At 44.4% G+C, this 22,174-nt stretch overlaps 1 protein-coding gene across 1 annotated transcript in view; it reads left to right on the top strand.

Moving 5' to 3' along the window:
* OCIAD1 (OCIA domain containing 1) overlaps positions 1 to 4,236 on the top strand; it is a 47,293-nt gene extending 43,057 nt beyond the window's left edge. Inside the window, exons 7-8 of the mRNA XM_040418882.1 lie at positions 652 to 795; positions 3,988 to 4,236. Of these exons, the coding sequence (XP_040274816.1) occupies positions 652 to 795; positions 3,988 to 4,025 (182 nt within the window). The 3' untranslated portion in view covers positions 4,026 to 4,236. The remainder of the gene's footprint in view (positions 1 to 651; positions 796 to 3,987) is intronic.
* The last annotated feature ends 17,938 nt before the right edge of the window (positions 4,237 to 22,174 follow it).

Below are 22,174 nucleotides of genomic sequence, written 5' to 3'. Positions count from 1 at the left end.
AGGTTTGTTGCCTGGACTATGGACAGGATGTTACTCCTGTAGCCCAGGACAGGAGACGTGCTGTGGACTGGGCCAGAACTATTTGTCTACCTGGAAATTGCGCAGATGAGGTAAATTCAGGCATTTGCGACAGGGAGACATATTTTTGGCCCCACCCATGGTGCCTCCCCTAAGTTGTGGACACAGTAAGTATATTACAAACTTTCTTCTACAGGCGAGTTATGAGTAATAGAGCTTGGTTATTGGGGCCCATTGGGTCCGGAAAAAACCCTTTTAAGGATTATTTCACACATCTCTTTTATTTGGTGGTGGTCTGTTTTTTTTTTTTTTTTTTTTTTTTTTTTTTTTTTTTTTTTTTTGCCAAAGCAAGGAGTGGATCCAGCAGGATGCAAAAGTTCTTGGTTTATATTTCCCCTACATTTTGAATCCACTTCTAGTCTTGGCTTACAAAATTGCCGCATTGCCCCCCCCCCCCCCCCCCCCAGAAAAGCCATGTGTGAAACAGCCCTAAACAAATTTTAATGGAGAAAAATCTACCTGTCAATGTTCACTTCAGGAGAAGTGGTTTATACTAAACTAGCCTCATCTATCAAAATTAAAATTCGGGTTCAATTTCCAAAATGCATAACTTAAATGTGGTTTATTATACAGAACCTGAACCATTCCTAGAAGAAGCGTCTAAACAGAAACCACTGACATATGATGAGCTGAGGGACCAGAATAGAGATTCCTACCACAAGGCGGGTTTAGCGTCTTCTAGAGCACCCGTGCAGGAGAAGAAGCCTTGGAAAGAAGGTGCCATAGTTTGGTTTGTTTGTCACAGATATCACTGCCTTCTCTATACACATTGATACTGGGCGAGCTGTCGGTCATACTTTGTGGACAGGGAAATAAGGACTCTCACGGTCTCTCCTAGGAGTTCTCTAAGGATTTATTCTACCTTTTACTCAGAAACCCTACTCCAGACCATATAAACCTGCTCTCTCTAACATATCTTGCTCTTATATCGGGGCTCATGCACATGACTGTATTTTGCATCCAATCCACTTTTTTGCAGATAGCACACGGACAGCATATAGATCTAGTCAGTGTGCTGTCCGCATCCGTATGTCCATTCTGTAAATTACAGAACATGTCCTATTCTGGTCCAGATTGTGGACAGAATAGCCATTTCTATTTGTGAGTGAGAAAAATGCAGAATGCATGTGGAAAGTATCTGTATTTTGCAGATTAGTGATTTGCGGGATAAAATACGGATGTGTGCATGAAGCTTTAGGCAGCAGAGATCATCTGTACACTTTAAACACATGTAGGAACTGAATCCCAACTGGTCCAAAGGAAAAAGTGAGTAGTTCCTTATGACATCCAGTCATGTTGTTTCTTCCAGTTCGTGCCTTTGAAAGGTGAAGTTTGGTTTGCCATGGACTACTCCAATGTTTCCCTTTGCACCAGCTTTGATATCACTCATTTAATGCTCATATTCAATACTGGGGATGTTGGGGATTGACAAACAAAGTATTTGTCTGTGGAACATTACCATCAGCTATAGGTTGCCTAGCTTAGGCCTCTTTCACACTTGCATTGTTGGGATCCGGCATGCACTTCCGTTGCCGGAGGTGCCCGCCGGATCCGGAAAAACGCAAGTGTACTGAAAGCATTTGAAGACGGAACAGTCTTCCAAATGCTTTCAGTGTTACTATGGCACCCAGGACGCGATTAAAGTCCTGGTTGCCATAGTAGGAGCGGGGAGCAGGGGAGCGGTATACTTACAGTCCGTGCGGCTCCCGGGGCGCTCCAGAATGACGTCAGAGCTCCCCATGCGCATGGATGACGTGATCCATGTGATCCATGCGCTTGGGGCGCCCTGACGTCACTCTGGAGCGCCCGGGGAGCCGCACGGACGGTAAGTATGCTGCTCCCCCGCTCCCCGCTACACTTTACCATGGCTGTCAGGACTTTAGTGTCCTGAAAGCCATGGTAACCACTCTGAAAAAGCTAAATGTCGGCTCCGGCAATGCACCGAAACGACGTTTAGCTTAAGGCCGGATCCGGATCAATGCCTTCCAATGGGCATTAATTCCGGATCCGGCCTTGCGGCAAGTGTTCCGGATTTTTGGCCGGAGCAAAAAGCGCAGCATGCTGCGGTATTTTCTCCGGCCAACAAACGTTCCGTTCCGGAACTGAAGACATCTTGATGCATCCTGAACGGATTTCTCTCCATTCAGAATGCATTAGGATAATCCTGATCAGGATTCTTCCGGCATAGAGCCCCGACGACGGAACTCTATGCCGGAAGACAATAACGCAGGTGTGAAAGAGCCCTTAGACAACTCCTGTGCCAGCTTGGCAGTCTCCAAGTTATTCCCCCAGACCTAAGTCAAGTCAAAGACCTGTCACCCAGCCAAACAAAGATTTTGGTTTTGGTTTATATCCCAAGATCCCCAGATTGAAAATCTACACTTGCTAATGCCATAACCAATAGCTAATACAATTTAAAGGGTCTGTTCACATTGACATTTTTATGCGTGGATTTCATTCAAAATGGGAGTCCATGCTGTTTATGAAGCCCCAGATTATTCAATGTGTTTTTCCAGACTGCGCTGAGAGATCATAAGCTTTCTTGGTGCAGTTTCTGTGTGGACATTGCTGTAAAGCGCAGTGGGTGTCCACTCGTAGATTATTCCCATTGAATGGAGCTGTAGCCGCGGGTGTATCCGCTGCATTCAAAGTGCAAAACTGCAGATTACACTGGGGGAGATATATCAAACTGGATTAGTTGCCCATAGCAACTAATCAGGTTCAGCCACTAAGCCGGTTTTCCTTTAAACCGATTTGATAAATCTCCCCCACTATTAGGGGTGCACCGAAATGAAAATTCTGGTCCGAAACCGAAAATTCTGGATGCCCTTGACCGAAAACCGAAACCGAAACTGCCTTTTTGCCCAAATGCTTTTAAAATACTTTTTTTTTTAATGATTTTATTAATAATTCTTTTTCATGAATTTAATAAATCATATTATATATGGAGAGGGGGATCTGTGGGTGGCGCTATGGAGAGGGGGATCTGTGGGTGGCGCTGTTATGGAGAGGGGGATCTGTGGGTGGCGCTGTTATGGAGAGGGGGATCTGTGGGTGGCTCTGTTATGGAGAGGGGGATCTGTGGGTGGCTCTGTTATGGAGAGCGGGATCTGTGGGTGGCTCTGTTATGGAGAGCGGGATCTGTGGGTGGCTCTGTTATGGAGAGGGGGATCTGTGGGTGGTGCTGTTATGGAGAGGGGGATCTGTGGGTGGTGCTGTTATGGAGGGGGGGGATATGTGCACTGTTATGGGCATAACAGTGCACAGATCCCCCCTCCCCATAGCAGTGCCATAGACCGATCCCCCTACCCATAACAGCCCCGGCCCTGCTGCTCACAGCAGACTAATCACTCACTGCATCTTTATTTTACCTTACAATCGTGACGCTCCAGTAACAACTCTGCAGGCAGAGCGGAGGGCGGCGTAACGTCACTTACTCACGTGACACACCTGCTCCGCCCACTTTATGAATGAAGTGAATGAAGTGACGTTACGCCGCTCTCCGCTCTGCCTGCAGAGTTGTTACTGGAGCGTCACGATTGTAAGGTAAAATAAAGATGCAGTGACTTAAAGTAAACCGCCCGCCCGCAGATGGTGAGCTACTTGGTGGGTGACAAATCCCACACCCCATATTTTCGGCCGATATGTAACAATATCGGCCGAAATGGATTAGGTACATTTTCGGCCGATATTTTCGGCTGCCGGAATTTCGGTGCACCCCTACCCACTATATATTTTGCCATAGACAAAATCCACCGGGTGACCTCAGCCTAACTGGTTTTATTGTCTGGCCTTATTCTGCCAGTGGTCGCCATTGCTGAGCTGAAGCTTCAATACTATAACTTTTCACTATAACACAAGCGAGTGCACTTATCCTCAAACTACAAAATGACATTTTCTGTGTTCCAGTAAAGAAGAACAAATACGGCGATGTGTGGGAAGAATGAAAATGTCTGCAGAACACCAAATACTGGCATCTGTAATAACTGGTCCATATGCTGGCACTTAATAAATGAATGAAAAAATCAGAACAGAATTCAGATTTCATGGCGTGTAACATGTTTTATTGGTTTACGTTGCTGCAACTATAAAAGCCAAATGTGTTCCGAAAGAATGGCTTCTATATTTTAGCACATTAAAGTTTAATTTTTTTGTAAATGTTTTTCGTCTGTTTTTAACAATCAGTCCCAGAAAGAACCATATTTACTATCCATCTTATTAAGTAACATAGTTTATAAGGCCGAAAAAAGACATCTGTCCATCCAGTTCTGCCTGTTTATCCTGCAAGTTGATCCAGAGGAAGGCAAAAAAATAACCTGTGAGGTAGAAGCCAATTTTCCCCACTTAAGGGGAAAAAATTATTTCTCAACTCCAATCAGGCAATCATAGTAATTCCCTGTATCAACGACCCCTCTAGTAGCTATAGCCTGTAATATTATTACACTCCAGAAATACATCCAGGTCCCTCTTGAATTCCTTTATTGTACTCACCATCACCACCTCCTCAGGCAGAGAGTTCCATAGTCTCACTGCTCTTACCGTAAAGAATCCTCTTCTATGTTTGTGTACAAACCTTCTTACCTCCAGACGCAGAGGATGTCCCCTCGTCACAGTCACAGTCCTGGGGATAAATAGATGATGGGATAGATCTCTCTACTGACCCCTGATATATTTATACATACAGTTGCAAGAAAAAGTGTGTGATCCCTTTGGAATGATATGGATTTCTGCACAAATTGGTCATAAAATGTGATCTGATCTTCATCTAAGTAAGAACAATAGACAATCACAGTCTGCTTAAACTAATAACACACAAAGAATTAAATGTTACCATGTTTTTATTGAACACACCATGTTAACATTCACAGTGCAGGTGGAAAAAGTATGTGAACCCTTGGATTTAACCCTTTCAGGACCAAGCCATTTTTCACCTTAAGGACCAGGCTATTTTTTTGCAAATCTGACCAGTGTCAGTTTATGTGTGAATAACTTTAAAACGCTTTTACTTATCCAGGCCGTTCTGAGATTGTTTTTTCGTTACATATTGTACTTTATGACACTGGTAAAATGGAGTAAAAAAAAAATCATTTTTATTTATAAAAAAATACCAAATTTACCAAAAATTTGGAAAAATTAGAAAATTTCCAAGTTTCAATTTCTCTACTTCTATAATACATAGTAATACCTCCAAAAATGGTTATTACTTTACATTCCCCATATGTCTACTTCATGTTTGGATCATTTTGGGAATGACATTTTATTTTTTGGGGATGTTACAAGGCTTAGAAGTTTAGAAGCATTTTTCTGAAAATTTCCAAAAACCCATTTTTTAAAGGACCAGTTCAGGTCTGTATGTAAGTCACTTTGTGTGGCTTACATAATTGAAACCACCCAAAAATGACCCCATTTTGGAAACTACACCCCTCAAAGTATTCAAAACTGATTTTACAAACTTTGTTAACCATTTAGGTGTTCCACAAGAGTTATTTGCAAATGGAGATGAAATTTCAGAATTTAATTTTTTCCCCTCCCCCACGACAGCACCATAGAGAGAGGGATCCACCCCCAGGGACAGGAAACCTACAGAAATAAAAGGGTGGAGCCTCTCCTCCTATTCAGTGGTTTCCTGTCCCTGGAGTGGGAGACCTACAGTTTCCTTTTTCTTTAGGTCTTACCGTTGGTCTTTGTTTCCTAGGAGTTTCCTAGAGGGCTGACGGTCGCTGCCGGGGTCTATCGCGCTGCTGGGCAGGCTGAAAGGACCCTAGGATGCGGAGGTGCTCCAGGGGGCTCTCCGTATCTTGCGGCAGGCATGTGGGTAACTCTCAGGGAGAGCTCTGCCCCATGGAAGCGCCATCTGGGCGGCTGGAGAGTGGTTATCCTTGGATACAAGGCTCTGCCACTGGTTTTTCTGTTGGAGCGCTTCCGGACACGTGGGGAGATTGGTCACTTCCGGTACGCGACAAATGCATGACGCACTTCCGGTTTCCCTGAAGAGCTCCATCGAGGCGTGGAACGCATATTACGCGACTTCCGGTTTCGGATACCGGATGGGGCGCGCTTTTCAAAAGCGGCAAATGAGCGAACGCCCGGGGGTATTTAAGAGAGATGGCCAGACCAGTCAGTGAGCCTATACAAGACGGTCTGTGCTGATCTACATGTAGGGGCCTCCTGGCAGTTGTTATGTTATAACAAAGCTACGGATCAGAGTCTAATTATAAACCTTTTTTTCCATAAGTGTATAGACTCCCTGCCTCCTCCATCCTGATACAATGGAGGAAGAGAGAAGACCTGAATCTGCTGAGGGTGAAGTGGATCCCATCCCGGTAGTTCTTTGATCTTCAGGGGGTAAGTGGCTCCGTTTTTGGGGTTTTTTATTAAAGTTATGCCTTGTGCTCTCTCCTTTCCAGCCTAAACCAAAGAAAATGCTGGTAAAGAGAAAAAACAAGGAGTGTGCGCTGTGCAGGACTTCTTTATCCTCTTCCTATGGAAAGAAATTGTGCAAAAAATGCATAGACAGGACCATTTCGGACGAATCCCCATCCTTATTGGAAAGCATTAGATCGCTTATTAAGACGGAGGTTAAAAATACCCTTAAATCAGGCAAGAAGGAAAAGACTTTGATTAAAGATAAAAAGACAAAATCTAGCCTGCCTCAGGACTTCTCTCCAGACGACAGTGACACACCTCAGGGGTCGTCCTCGTCTGGTTCATCATCGGAAGATGAATCTATGTCCAACACCTTTTTTCCTTCAGAAGATACAGACAAATTGCTGAAAATTATAAGATCCACCATGAACATTGAGGATGTTAAGGAGGATAAATCTGTGGCAGACTCTTTGTTTGAGGGGTTACAGGAAAGGAAGGGTCGCTGTTTTCCTGTACATAGCAGCATTATGTCTTTGATTCAAAGAGAATGGCGGAAGCCAGGCAGGAAGGTATTTGCCTCTAAGGCCTTTAAAAGGAAATATCCATTTGAAGAAGTGGCCTCTTCCTCTTGGGGGAAAGCTCCAAAAATTGATGTGGCCATCTCTAAGGTGTCTAGAAAATCTTCTCTTCCTTTTGAAGATACGGGCATGCTTAAAGAGCCCTTAGATAAAAAGGCGGAGGGCTTCCTTAGGGGTGCTTGGGAGGCCTCTACCTTGTCCTTTTGTCCCGCTGTAGCGGCTACAGTCACGGCTAGGACCCTAGCTCTATGGTTACAGCAGCTAGAAGTACAGTTAAAAGAAAGAGCCCCTAGGGATCAAATATTATCCTCATTGCCAACTTTACAAAAAGCAGCTGACTTTCTGACAGATGCGTCGGTGGATTCTATTAAACTTAACGCACAGTCAGCCTCCCTCACCAATTCTGCGCGTAGGGCTCTTTGGTTAAAAAGTTGGAATGGGGGTGATATGGCCTCCAAACAGAGGTTATGTAATATCCCCTGTCAGGGAGAATTTTTGTTTGGGCCAGAGCTAGACGATCTATTAGAAAAGGCAGCTGATAGAAAGAAAAGATTTCCAGTCCCTAATCCTGCTGCTATCTTTAGTTCCCGAGGTAGGCAGTCCTTTCGTCCCTATAGAAGTTATGCAGGCAGAAGGCAGAGCAGAGATAAGGATCAGAGATTCCGATCCAGAAATTTTGGGGGCAAAGGATTCTTGTTCGGAAATCCTTCCTCTGCTAATAAGAAACAACCCCAACAATGACGCCAGGCCAGAGGTGGGAGGAAGGCTGAAATTCTTTCAGGAAGCCTGGGAAAGGATTGCAGGGCCATGGGTTCTAGATATTGTTTGTTCAGGTCTAAAACCAGAATTCCATTCCTTGCCTCCGCAAAAATTCACCATTACAAAAAGCGTTTGTGTAAAAGGTCGGTTTCCCATAATAAAAGAAGTTTCAGACCTTATCAAGAAAAATGTTTTGATTCCTGTTCCTCCAGAAGAGCAATTCAAAGGGTTTTTCTCCCACCTGTTTCTGGTTCCAAAACCGGATGGTACACACAGGACGATCATCAATCTCAGGGATTTGAACAAATTTCTGGTGTTCAAAAAGTTCAAGATGGAAACAATGAGGAATACGATCCAGCTTCTTTTTCCTCATTGTTTCATGGCGGTGTTGGATTTAAAAGACGCTTACTTCCATATACCAATGCACCAGCAGTTTCAAAAATTCCTGAGAGTGGCGATTCCGATGGATGGTCAGGTTCGGCAATTCCAGTTCCAGGCATTGCCCTTTGGCCTGACCATGGCCCCAAGAATATTTACAAAAGTGGTAGCAGAGATGATGTCGTTCATAAGACTCAGGGACATTTTGATAGTTCCATATCTGGACGACTTTCTGATCATTGCGAGTTCCAGGCTGAATTGCGAAAGGAATGTTCAGACTGTCATTCAGACCTTTCAAAAACTAGGTTGGATAGTGAATTACAAAAAATCCAAGTTAGAACCAGTCAGAATTCAGCGGTTCCTTGGCCTGATTTTAAATTCAGAGACTCAGAAAGTGTATCTCCCAGAAGAAAAAATTACAAAAATCTGGAATCAAGTCAGATCCCTCTCTTCCACATCCCTGACTCTTCGAAAGGCCATGTCGGTTCTAGGATCCCTAACCTCCTGCATCCCGGCAGTAGAGTGGGCCCAACTTCATTCCCGTCAGTTACAGTCGGAGATCTTGACGGCTTTCAAAAAACACAAGGGTATGTTAAATGTCAGGATAAAAATTTCAGACACAACCAGAAGGAGTCTATCTTGGTGGCTGGACAGGGACAATCTAGTTCAGGGGATTCCATGGTCCTACCCAGATCCTATGGTCCTGACCACGGATGCGAGCCCTTGGGGGTGGGGAGCCCACATTCAACAATACAATTTTCAGGGTCTTTGGTCCCCAGTCCAAAAATCATTCTCTTCCAACCGGAAAGAGTTGGTAGCTGTAAGGCTAGCCGTAAAAGCAGCTCTGCCACTACTAGGCACAGGCCACGTGAGAATTCTTTCAGACAATCAAACGACGGTGGCATATGTGAACCATCAAGGGGGGACAAGGTCAGCGTCCCTAAGGTGGGAGGCAGGAAAATTGTTAGCACTGCTAGAGAAAGAAGTCAGTCACGTATCAGCCCTCCACATAAAGGGAAAGGAGAATATTCAAGCAGATTTTCTCAGCAGACATCCTCTAAAACAAGGGGAATGGTCCCTGAACTCCTCAGTATTTTCCAGAATCAGTGCGTCATGGGGCAAGCCAGTCATAGATCTCTTCAGCACGAGCCAGAACAAGAAGGTGGAAGTCTTTTGTTCCCTGAATCCAAGAGAATCCCCATATGGGGTGGATGCCTTTCTACTGAAATGGGACTTTCCCCTAGCATATGCTTTTCCCCCCTTCCAGTTGATTCCAGCAGTCCTGAAAAAGATCAAAAAGGACAGGGCAAGGGTCATCCTTATTGCCCCCTTTTGGCCCAGGAGGGCATGGTTCACCCTGCTCAGGACGATGTCGATCTCAGAACCCTGGATTCTGCCGGACCTGCCAGATCTGTTGTCCCAAGGTCCAGTTTTTCATCAGGCGGTCAGTGGTCTACATCTGACTGCATGGAATTTGAACGGAGCCTGTTGATCAAAAAAGGTTTCTCCCAGGAGCTCATTACGACCTTGCTTAAAAGCAGAAAGCCTGTTACCATTTCCATCTATGCCAGAACTTGGAAGAAATTTATTGAATTCAGTAATCTGAACCCAGGACATTTACCCTTGTCTGTCCCTATTTCCCAGGTTCTTGAATTTCTACAAAAAGGCCTTTCCTTAGGTCTTGCTAAGAGTACCCTTAAGGTACAAGTCTCTGCCCTGTCAGTTCTATTCGAGCAGAACTTTGCCTCCAATCCATGGATCACCAGATTCTTTAAAGCGGTAGATAGGATGACGCCAGTTTCATCCCCTAGAGTTCCCCCGTGGGATCTTAATGTTGTGCTTAACTCCTTAACAAAAGCACCCTTTGAACCTATCAATTCTGTAAGCATAAAGCTTCTTACTTTCAAGCTTGTCTTGCTAGTAGCCCTCACTACTGCTAGAAGGATAAGCGAGTTACATGCCATTTCCATTAACCCCCCTTTCACTACAATTATGGAGGATAGAGTTATTATTTTGCCCGATCCAGCCTTTTTACCCAAGGTGTCGTCCAGATTTCATAGGTCTCAGGAGATTATTCTTCCCTCCTTTTGTGACCATCCCAAGAACTCTGGAGAGTTGACATTTCATACTCTAGATGTGCGGAGATGCCTAATTCAGTATCTCGAAATTACAAAAGAATGGAGAAAGTCTTCTGCTTTATTCATCCTCTTTTCAGGACCAAATAAAGGGAAGAAGGCTACCAAAAGTACCCTGTCTAGGTGGCTTAGACTGGGCATTATACAATCTTACCTGGAGGAGGGTCTTTCTCCTCCAGTCTCGGTGAAAGCTCACTCTACTCGCTCTGTTTCCACTTCTTGGGCTGAAAGGTCAGGGGCCTCTATCGAGCAAATTTGTAGGGCAGCCACGTGGTCTTCTCCCTCTACTTTTTTCCATCACTACCGTTTGGATCTGCACTCTTCTTCTGATCTTTCCTTTGGTAGAAAGGTTTTGCAAGCGGTGGTCCCTCCCTAGGAAGGGTTCTTCCTCTGTAATTCTCTCTATGGTGCTGTCGTGGGGGAGGGGAAAAATGAAGATTACACTTACCGGTAATCGGATTTTCCAGACCCCACGACAGCACCCTTCCTAATTCCCTCCCTGGTGGTGGTTTCCAAAAAAAAAAAAAAAAAATATATATATGTATATATTATGTTCCAAGATTTGTATTGTTTATGCGAATATCTGCTGTTTAAGCTCAGACTAATTAATGGCGTAGGAGTCCCTCTCTTGCTCTGTAATCCACTGAATAGGAGGAGAGGCTCCACCCTTTTATTTCTGTAGGTTTCCTGTCCCTGGGGGTGGATCCCTCTCTCTATGGTGCTGTCGTGGGGTCTGGAAAATCCGATTACCGGTAAGTGTAATCTTCATTTTTTTGCAAATTTACAATTTTAATCCATTTTTTACCATAACAAAGCAAGGGTTAACAGCCAAACAAAACTCATTATTTATGTCCCTGATTGTGTAGTTTACAGAAACACCCCATATGTGGTCGCAAACTGCTGTACGGGCACACGGCAGGGCGCAGAAGGAAAGGAATGCCATATGGTTTTTGGAAGGCAGATTTTGCAGGACTGGTTTTTTTGACACTATGTCCCATTTGAAGCCCCCCTGATGCACCTCTAGAGTAGAAACTCCAAAAAAGTGCTTTCCAAAAACCATATGGCACTCCTTTCCTTCTGCGCCCTGCCGTGTGGCCATACAGCAGTTTACGGCCACATATGGGGCATTTCTATAAACTACAGAATCAGGGCAATAAATATTGAGTTTTGTTTGGCTGTTAACCCTTGCTTTGTTATGGGAAAAAATGGATTAAAATGGAAAATTTGCCAAAAAATAGCTGTTTTGGCACTGTTTATTTTTTATTATTTACAACGTTCATCTGACAGGTTAGATCATGTGCTATTTTTATAGAGCAGGTTCTTACGGACGCGACGATACCTAATATGTATACTTTTTTATTTATTCAGGTTTTACACAATATCATTTTTGAAACCAAAAAAATCATGTTTTAGTGTCTCCATAGTCTGAGAGCCATAGTTTTTTCAGTTTTTTGGCGATTGTCTCAGGTTGGGTATCATTTTGCGGGATAAGATGACGGTTAGATTGGTACTATTTTGGGGTGCATATGATTTTTTGATCGCTTGCTATTACACTTTTTGTGATGTAAGGTAACAAAAAAATAGCTTTTTTGACACCTTTTTTTTTTTTTTTTTTTTTTTTTTTTTACAGTGTTCACCTAAGGGGTTAGGTCATGTGGTATTTTTATAGAGCAGGTTCTTACGGACGTGGCAATACCTAATATGTCTACCTTTTTATAATTTATCTAGGTTTTACACAATAATATCATTTTTGAAACAAAAAAAATCATGTTTTAGTGTCTCCATAGTCTGAGACCCATAGTTTTTTTATTTTTTGGGCCATTGTCTCATGTAGGGGCTCATTTTTTGCGGGATGAGGTGATGGTTTGATTGGTACTATTTTGGCGTACATGCGACTTTTTTGATCACTTTAATTACCTTTTTTGGGAAGTAAGGTGGTCAAAATTTCAATTTCCTCATAGTTTTTATTTTTTTATTTTTATGGCGTTCACCGTGCGAGGAAAGTAACATGACCGTTTTATAGATCAGGTCGTTATGGACGCGGCGATACCTAATGTGTAGTGTATTTTATTTTTAAAATTTTAATTCAGTGATAAATGTGTTTTTTTTTTTTGTTTTTTTTTTTATCTTTTACTTTTTTCACTTTTTTAAAAAAAAAATTTTGACCCAGACCCACTTGGTTCTTAAAGATCCAGTGGGTCTGATGTCTGTATAATACAGCACAGTACACTATATAGTGTATTGTACTGTATTTTACTTACACTTTGTCTGAACAGATCTATGCCTTTAGCACAGATCTGTTCAGCACCATGGACAGCAGGATGCCTGAGAAGGCGTCCTGTTGCCATGGGAACCTTCCGCGTCTGCCACAACTGAGCAGACTGGGAAGGAGGGGGGATGTCTGGGGGCTCCCTCCCTCTCCCATCGGGGGGCTGCAAAGGTACAGCAGCCCTCCGATGGGAGAGGGAGGGAGCTCCCTGACTGTTAACCTTTTCCATACAGCGGTCCGTACGGACCGTGGTATGGAAAGGGTTAAACGGCTGACATCGCAGCACAGATGTCAGCCGTTTATACCAGAGTGTCAGCAATGTGCTGACACCCTGGTATACCCACTGGCCACCAATGATTATTCAAGAGGAGGCGGGCGGGGGATCGCGATCCCGCCTGCCGCACCGCCTGCAACACCCCCCCTGCACCACCCTCCGGCATAAAATCATTCAGGGGTGCAGGGGGGGTGAAAAATATTTATTTTGGGCATACTAAAGTTTCTGATCCCCGCGGTCAGGGAATGCGGGGATCAGAAACTGCAGAAAGCGCTGTAAACCGCAGGTCTGAATTGACCTGCGGTTTGCAGCGATCGCTGATAGGGGGGGGGTCACAGGACCCCCCTCGGCATTGACCCAAGGTGCCTGGCTGTGTGTAACAGCCGGGATCTCAGCGCTGTCACCATGTCTGCAGACATGGTGACAGTTTAATGCCATGACGTGTATACTCGTCATGGAGCGCTAAGTAGCAGTGCTCCATGACGTGTATACTCGTCATAGGACGGGAAGGGGTTTTAATGTACGGCAGATTTTCACACTCTCTCCTTCTCTGATCGCCCCCCTGACAGGAATTGGGACGATCAGAGAAGGAGAAGCACATAGTCCCTCCCTAACCCCCCCTTACCTGCCCCGATGCGCTGCGATTGGTCCCTCTGCAGTATTGGACCAATCGCAGCGATCGCGGCCGATGCAGTTCCTGCCGGCTTCTCTGGTTGCCTGCCAACCCCAGCACGCCGGCTTCACTGAACCTTCAGCGCTTCGCTCCCTGCGCTGACAGAGAAAGCCGATCACGTACATGCACGTGGGGATGCGGTGAGGCACCACATTCACCCACGTACATGTACGTGATGTTGCGTGAAGGGGTTAATAACTGGTTGAAGCTCCTTTTGGCAGCAATAACTTCAACCAAACGTTTCCTGTAGTTGCAGATCAGACGTGCACAACGGTCAGGAGTAATTCTTGACCATTCCTCTTTACAGAACTGTTTCAGTTCAGCAATATTCTTGGGATGTCTGGTGTGAATCGCTTTCTTGAGGTCATACCACAGCATCTCAATCGGGTTGAGGTCAGGACTCTGACTGGGCCACTCCAGAAGGTGTATTTTCTTCTGTTTAAGCCATTCTGTTGTTGATTTACTTCTATGCTTTTGGTCATTGTCCTGTTGCAACATCCATCTTCTGTTGAGCTTCAACTGGTGGACAGATGGCCTTAAGTTCTCCTGCAAAATGTCTTGATAAACTTGGGAATAAATTTTTCCTTCGATGATGGCAATCCGTTCAGTCCCTGACGCAGCAAAGCAGCCCCAAACCATGATGCCCCCACCACCATACTTCACAGTTGGGATGAGGTTTTGATGTTGGTGTTCTGTGCCTCTTTTTCTCCACACATAGTGTTGTGTGTTTCTTCCAAACAACTCAACTTTGGTTTCATCTGTCCACAGAATATTTTGCCAGTACTGCTGTGGAACATCCAGGTGCTCTTGTGCAAACTGTAAACGTGCAGCAATGTTTTTTTTGGACAGCAGTGGCTTCCTCGGTGGTATCCTCCCATGAAATCCATTCTTGTTTAGTTTTTTACGTATCATAGATTCGCTAACAGGGATGTTAGCATATGCCAGAGACTTTTGTAAGGATTCTTCTTCACCTCATTGAGCAGTCTGCGCTGTGCTCTTGCAGTCATCTTTACAGGACGGCCACTCCTAGGGAGAGTAGCAGCAGTGCTGAACTTTCTCCATTTATAGACAATTTGTCTTACCGTAGACTAATGAACAGCAAGGCTTAGATACTTTTATAACCCTTTTGAGCTTTATGCAAGTCAACAATTCTTAATCGTAGGTCTTCTGAAAGCTCTTTTTTGTGCAAGGCATCATTCACATCAGGCTATGCTTCTTGTGTAAAGCAAACCCAGAACTGATGTGTGTTTTTTTTTTTTATAGGGCAAGGCAGCTGTAACCAACACCTCCAATCTCATCTCATTGATTGGACTCCAGTTGGCTGACACCTCACTCCAATTATCTCTTGGAGATATCATTAGTCTAGGGGTTCACATAGTTTTTCCACCTGCAATGTAAATGTTTACATGGTCTGTTCAATAAAAACATGGAAACATTTAATTCTTTGTGTGTTATTAGTTTAAGCAGACTGTGATTGTCTATTGTTGTGACTTAGATGAAGAGCAGATCACATTTTATGACCAATTTGTGCAGAAATCCATATAATTCCAAAGGGTTCACATACTTTTTCTTGCAAGTGTAGTTATTAGATCTCCCCTCAGTTGTCTTTTTTCAAAGTGAATAACCCTAATTTCAGGGTAGTGTAGTCCCCCCCCTCTCCCCAATCCAGTTATTACTTTAGTTGCCCTCCCCTGAACCCTCTCCAGCTCTGCTATGTCTGCCTTGTCCACAGGAGCCCAGAACTGTACACAGTACTCCATGTGTGGTCTGACCAGTGATTTGTAAAGTAGTAGGAATATGTTCTCATCACAGGCATCTATGCCCCTTTTGAGGCAACCCATTATCTTATTGGCTTTGGCAGCAGCTGCCTGACACTGGTTTCTACAGCTTAGTCTGCTGTTCACTAAAATTCCTAGGTCCTTTTCCATGTCAGTGTTACCGAGTGTTTTACCATTTAGTATGTATGGGTGAATTACATTATTCCTTCCCATGTGCATAACTTTACATTTGTCAGTGTTAAACCTCATCTGCCACTTCCCTGCCCAAGCCTCCAATCTATTCAGATCCATCTATAGCTGTATAGTGTCCTCTTCCGTGTTAATTACTGTACACAGTTTAGTGTCCTCTGAAAAAATTTATATTTTACTGTGTAAGCCTTCTACAAGATCATTAATAAATACACTGCTCAAAAAAATAAAGGGAACACAAAAATAACACATCCTAGATCTGAATTAATTAAATATTCTTCTGAAATACTTTGTTCTTTACATAGTTGAATGTGCTGACAACAAAATCACACAAAAATAAAAAAATGGAAATCAAACTTTTCAACCCATGGAGGTCTGGATTTGGAGTCACCCTCAAAATTAAAGTGGAAAAACACACTACAGGCTGATCCAACTTTGATGTAATGTCCTTAAAACAAGTCAAAATGAGGCTCAGTAGTGTGTGTGGCCTCCACGTGCCTGTATGACCTCCCTACAACGCCTGTGCATGCTCCTGATGAGGTGGCGGACGATCTCCTGAGGGATCTCCTCCCAGACCTGGACTAAAGCATCTGCCAACTCCTGGACAGTCTGTGGTGCAACGTGACGTTGGCGGATAGAGCGAGACATGATGTCCCAGATGTGCTCAATTGGATTCAGGTCTGGGGAACGGGCGGGCCAGTCCATAGCATCAATGCCTTCGTCTTGCAGGAACTGCTGACACACTCCAGCCACATGAGGTCTAGCATTGTCTTGCATTAGGAGGAACCCAGGGCCAACCGCACCAGCATATGGTCTCACAAGGGGTCTGAGGATCTCATCTCGGTACCTAATGGCAGTCAGGCTACCTCTGGCGAGCACATGGAGGGCTGTGCGTCCCTCCAAAGAAATGCCACCCCACACCACTACTGACCCAATGCCAAACCGGTCATGCTGGAGGATGTTGCAGGCAGCAGAACGTTCTCCACGGCGTCTCAAGACTCTGTCACGTCTGTCACATGTGCTCAGTGTGAACCTGCTTTCATCTGTGAAGAGCACAGGGCGCCAGTGGGAATTTGCCAATATTGGTGTTCTCTGGAAAATACCAAACGTCCTGCACGGTGTTGGGCTGTAAGCACAACCCCCACCTGTGGACGTCGGGCCCTCATATCACCCTCATGGAGTCTGTTTCTGACCGTTTGAGCAGACACATGCACATTTGTGGCCTGCTGGAGGTCATTTTGCAGGGCTCTGGCAGTGCTCCTCCTGTTCCTCCTTGCACAAAGGCGGAGGTAGCGGTCCTGCTGCTGGGTTGTTGCCCTCCTACGGCCTCCTCCACGTCTCCTGATGTACTGGCCTGTCTCCTGGTAGCGCCTCCATGCTCTGGACACTACGCTGACAGACACAGCAAACCTTCTTGCCACAGCTTGCATTGATGTGCCATCCTGGATAAGCTGCACTACCTGAGCCACTTGTGTGGGTTGTAGACTCCGTCTCATGCTACCACTAGAGTGAAAGCACCGCCAGCATTCAAAAGTGACCAAAACATCAGCCAGGAAGCATAGGAACTGAGAAGTGATCTGTGGTCACCACCTGCAGAACCACTCCTTTATTGGGGGTGTCTTGCTAATTGCCTATAATTTCCACCTGTTGTCTATCCCATTTGCACAACAGCATGTGAAATTGATTGTCACTCAGTGTTGCTTCCTAAGTGGACAGTTTGATTTCACAGAAGTGTGATTGACTTGGAGTTACATTGTGTTGTTTAAGTGTTCCCTTTATTTTTTTGAGCAGTGTATATTAAAGATAAAAGATAATAGGGCCCAATACTACCTCACTTTCCTGAGCCCCCTCGCTACCACCCTCCCCCACATCTACCCCATAAAGTGCTTGCTCAGTGAGCAGCAAACTCTTTTCCAAATGGTCATCGCTTCTCAGTGTTGAAACTCTCCCAGTTAGATACACGATGTGCGATTCCAAATGGGTAATTTGCTCACATTTTGAACTAAGATATGCACCCTCAAACCGCTGTTCCAGGACTGCATACATTAGACAAGATGTGCACTGGACTGTCAATAATGGAACACATACTAAATGGGGATTATGCAAGAAAAGAGAAAAATTACAATATGGTGCAGTGATAAGAATCTAACTTACTGTAGTCCCCTCCTAAAGTCCCTGGATCTCAAGTCACGTAAACTAAAGTCACACACTTAATACAAACAAACACTTGAACTCAAACACACGAATGCTCACAAACTCGCGTTGTTTGTCTGCTTGTATAAGTGCAGCTCTCAAACCAGACAGGTTTTTTTTCCTCTGGATTAAAAGTAAGTATTTGGAGTATGGCAGTTCTTTTTGGATTAATACATGAGCACTGTAGAATTGCAAACATAATTTTCTCTCATTTGCAACCTCTTTTAAAGTTTTGACGACTGTATTCTCTCCTTAGGCATTGAAAGAGAGTAGAAAATTCTGGTAAAACCTTAAGCTGTTATGCCATCAATATTTCAATGGTGGAAGTTCGACCTCTGCAAAACAGTGCAATGAAGGGATTGCTTCATTAAACTGGCACAGCAGCTCGTCTAAGTGGTTCTGCAGCTCATCCTTCACTTGATTGTTAGAGAAGAGCAAATGGTTGTTAGACTTGAACATGCATCTGGTGTATAAGGTTCTATTCATATGCGGCAGATTGGTTGCTAACATTTCTGTAACTGTCTCAGTCAGAGGAATGGGCTCATTTCAGTTACAGGGGGTTCTACAACATGTAGGCGTGTGCAAGTAGTCACAGGAGTCTCTGATTCAGTTTTTACCTATGTCAGATTTCAGCATCCTACAATACATTACAACCTATGACCCTGACACAGTACTAAATGGTTGTACAGAATTAGAAGAACATGGCTGATCTCTTCCACAAACAGCACCACAGCTGTCCATGGGCATTGCAGCTCGGCCCAGTTCACTAAAAGGGGCTAAGACTACTTTCACATCTGCATTTTTAAATCCGGCAGGCTGTTTCGGCCGAGGAGCAGCCTGCCGGATCTCACTGTATCCGGCTTAGCCGGATAGTGTCGTTCACAGTTGGACCATATTACCTACAATAGGAACTAATGAAAATCCGGCCAGTTTCCAGCATGAGTGCCTGGTTTTGGGCAAACAAAAAGCAGTGCACACACTGGTTTTTGTCCATCTGAAATGCAGCACTCACGCCGGAAACTATCCAAATGCCATTATAATCTGGAACAGCCTTCTGGTTTTAAAACCGCTGATTTGAAAGTAGTCTAAAGCCTCATGCAGACGTCCGTGGAACACGGTCCGTGAGATACCACGCTGGCATTGCAGGAGCGCACGGCGTCATATTAACCAATTAAGCCGTGCGCTCCTGCAATGCCAGTCCAGTATCTCACGGACCGTGTTCCATGGACGTCTGCATGAGGCTTTAGGTGTAATACCTTATGGATCCTGAGGACAGGTGTGGTGCTGTTTCTGGAAGAAAGTACCCATGTTTTCCTAATCCCTACAATCCCTTTATGTAGATGCTCAGAATTTATATTTATTTTATTGAAAAAGAAAAGCAGGTGGTCTGAATCCACTTCACCACATAGTACTTGTATATTGCCATTCCTGCTGCAACTGACTAAGCAGCAAAGTTGAAAAGCTTTGGGTAAGCGGGGGGAGTTATCCACTTTTTACTATTGATAACCTATCCTCAGGATAGGTCTTCAGTATCAAATTGGCGGTGGTCCAACTCCCGACACGAACGCCGATCAGCTATTTTAGGAGAAGGCAGCGCTCATATGAGCGCTGCCTTCTCTGCTCTGTTTACCCGCTCGCCTCAGCAAGTGCAGTGGTGAGCAAGGGTGTAATTACAAGTATGGTGTCCCCATTCACTTCTATGGGACTGCTCTGTAGTACACGATGTAGCAGTAAGACAGCACTACTCACTCTTTATCCAGTAATTCCAATTTGTGATGGTGCCTGCAGCGTTGGATCCCGGTCCTAAGGTTCCCATAGTTGCCAGCAATAAATAGTAATAAATAGTAGAGCCACGGCACTCCAATGGATATTTTCCAATACCTTTATTACACCTAAATCAGCAGCGATGTTTCGACCTTACGGTCTTTATCAAGCTCACATTATAACAATGACACAGTGAACATTTAAATACCACCCCAAGGCCTCACATTGGTTACAGCTTGGCCCATCCCATTAACCCCCTAAGTACCTTCTAAATACCTCAATCCGTATTTTACATCCTCCTTTAACTACCAATCGTATCCGAACATTCAAACCTTTGCATACCATGTCCCCATGCTGTAGGAGCCTTCGCTGGACTTTGATCTCCAGAGTTTATCTGCAGGACATTCTCGCTAGTTCTTTGGCCACCGGCGTCCCTCTATTCACAATTAAGATACAGAATTATAGATAGTGTCCCTGCGCTTAGGAGGGGTGGAGATAGGGAAAAATTATTAAAAATGAAAGAACTGAGATGGATTTACGAACTAGATACCATGGAGCCAAAAGGCCTTAATAGGGAATTTAAGGTGGGCTCTCTCTTCTGAACCCAGATCTGGATGTGTGTTTATGTAGCTTAAAGAGGACCTTTCACCAGAATAAAACCTCTAAACTGACTATACAGACGTGTAGAGCGGTGCCCAGGGATCCCCCTGCACTTACTGTTATCCCCGGGTGCCAGAGGTTCCCCTGGGTGGAGCCTAACTATGAAGATACCGGAGGCTATACCGGCCGAACGGAGCGGCGCCCGGGGATAACAGTAAGTGCAGGGGGATCCCTGGGCGCCGCTCTACACGTCTGTATAGTCAGTTTAGAGGTTTTATTCTGGTGAAAGGTCCTCTTTAAGCTTAAGTACCAGCCTAAAAGCCGTGTGTGTTTTTTTTAATAAAAAAAAAATATCATTTAACCCCCCTTTTGTATGTATCCTCATCTTTTTTTTACCCTCATTTTTTTTTTTTTTTTATAATTTTCAGATGCAGCCGTGTACATGCTGTGGGAGAATTGTACCTGGACTATAGAATAAGATTCCAAATGGGGGACCCTTAGGGAACTTGTGGAGTGCGAGCATTGACCATTGGGGAAGTCTCTGGAGGGGACATGCGGCCACCCTGGTATGTACTAAAAGGACGGATACAATAGCTGGGAATAAAGGAGGTGTTTGTAATTGTGGAGGATTCATTGGTGGCATCCAAGGAGAAAATATATTTGAAAGGAGGGATATGGTGATTAAGCTGAATATAAAAGGAGCAGGTCAATCCGCAAATAATTAGGAGGGACAAAGGGAAAGAGGAGGGCTCATCCAGTAAATGGATTGTAGCCCCCCATTCTTTTGAGTCCCCCAAGAATGAATGGTAATTTAGGACTGGATGACCCCCCCCCGGAGCATTGGGTCTATATACCAGCTACATGATGAATGGTGGAGAACCGGCTATGCAGCGATGTAATTAACACCATGTGATTCACTCTATAAAAATAAAGATGAATGTAATGGATTCCTAACGATGCCCCCAATGAACCCATAAAGAAGCCCTCCATATAAAGTATTAAATAAATAAATGTCCTGATTGATGGTGTGCCGGGGTGTCCGCATCACTCCATCAAGAGATCGCTCTGGAATTAAATGAAAATCTGATCGGCAGTCTCTGTGACGATCCGGCATCAAGTAACCTGGCAACTGGAAGTCCGGTGATAACATGTGACGTGTAACGTCACGAGGAGACTTAGTCATGTGATCGGAAGTACCGTGATATGATAGTATGACTGGACCCGGAAGTAGCGACGGCCGAAGGGCGGAAGTGATGTCATGGCGCATGCGCAATTGAATAGAGGGACGCCGGTGGTCAAAGAACTAGCGAGAATGTCCTGCAGATAAACTCTGGAGATGAAAGTCCAGCGAAGGCTCCTACAGCATGGGGACATGGTATGCAAAGGTTTGAATGTTCGGATATGATTGGTAGTTAAATAAGGATGTAAAATACGGATTGAGGTATTTAGGAGGTACTTAGGGGGTTAATGGGATGGGCCAAGCTGTAACCAATGTGAGGCCTTGGGGTGGTATTTAAATGTTCACTGTGTCATTGTTATAATGTGAGCTTGATAAAGACCGTAAGGTCGAAACGTCGCTGCTGATTTAGGTGTAATAAAGGTATTGGAAAATATCCATTGGAGTGCCATGGCTCTACTATTTATTACTGCTCTGTAGTATTCACTTGAACAGACAGAGCCGTCCCCAGTGAATGGGGACGCCATACTTGTAATTACACCCCTGCTCACCACTGCAATTGCGGCGAACAGGTAAACAGAGAAGGGAGCGCTGCCTTCTCTTCAAACAGCTGATCGGCAGGGGTGCCCAGAGTCGGATCCTGTCCTGAGGATGGGTTATGAATAGTAAAAAGCGGACAACCCCTTTAATCTGTAAGTGGTCTTAGTGTTGACATCTAGTGACAATGTAAACACTGCGATGTGAATTATTTTGGAATTTATTTTTATATTGATCACTGCAACGACAAGAAATGGCATCTTTATTTTCTGATGAAGGGTTCAGCAATTAAGTGATCCAGTGATACGACTTACTGTAACTTTTTTAAATTGTAATACTTCAAAATGATCTCTGTTTCTGTGTGAGAGGATCTATGTAACATACATTAGTCAAATAATTTTGGACAGGAGACCCTATTTGTAAAAA

Source organism: Bufo bufo, chromosome 2 (genome assembly GCF_905171765.1).
Source record: "Bufo bufo chromosome 2, aBufBuf1.1, whole genome shotgun sequence".
NCBI lineage: Eukaryota > Metazoa > Chordata > Amphibia > Anura > Bufonidae > Bufo > Bufo bufo.
Note: the sequence above shows the minus strand (reverse complement) of the source record. Positions and strands in the feature narration are given on the sequence as shown.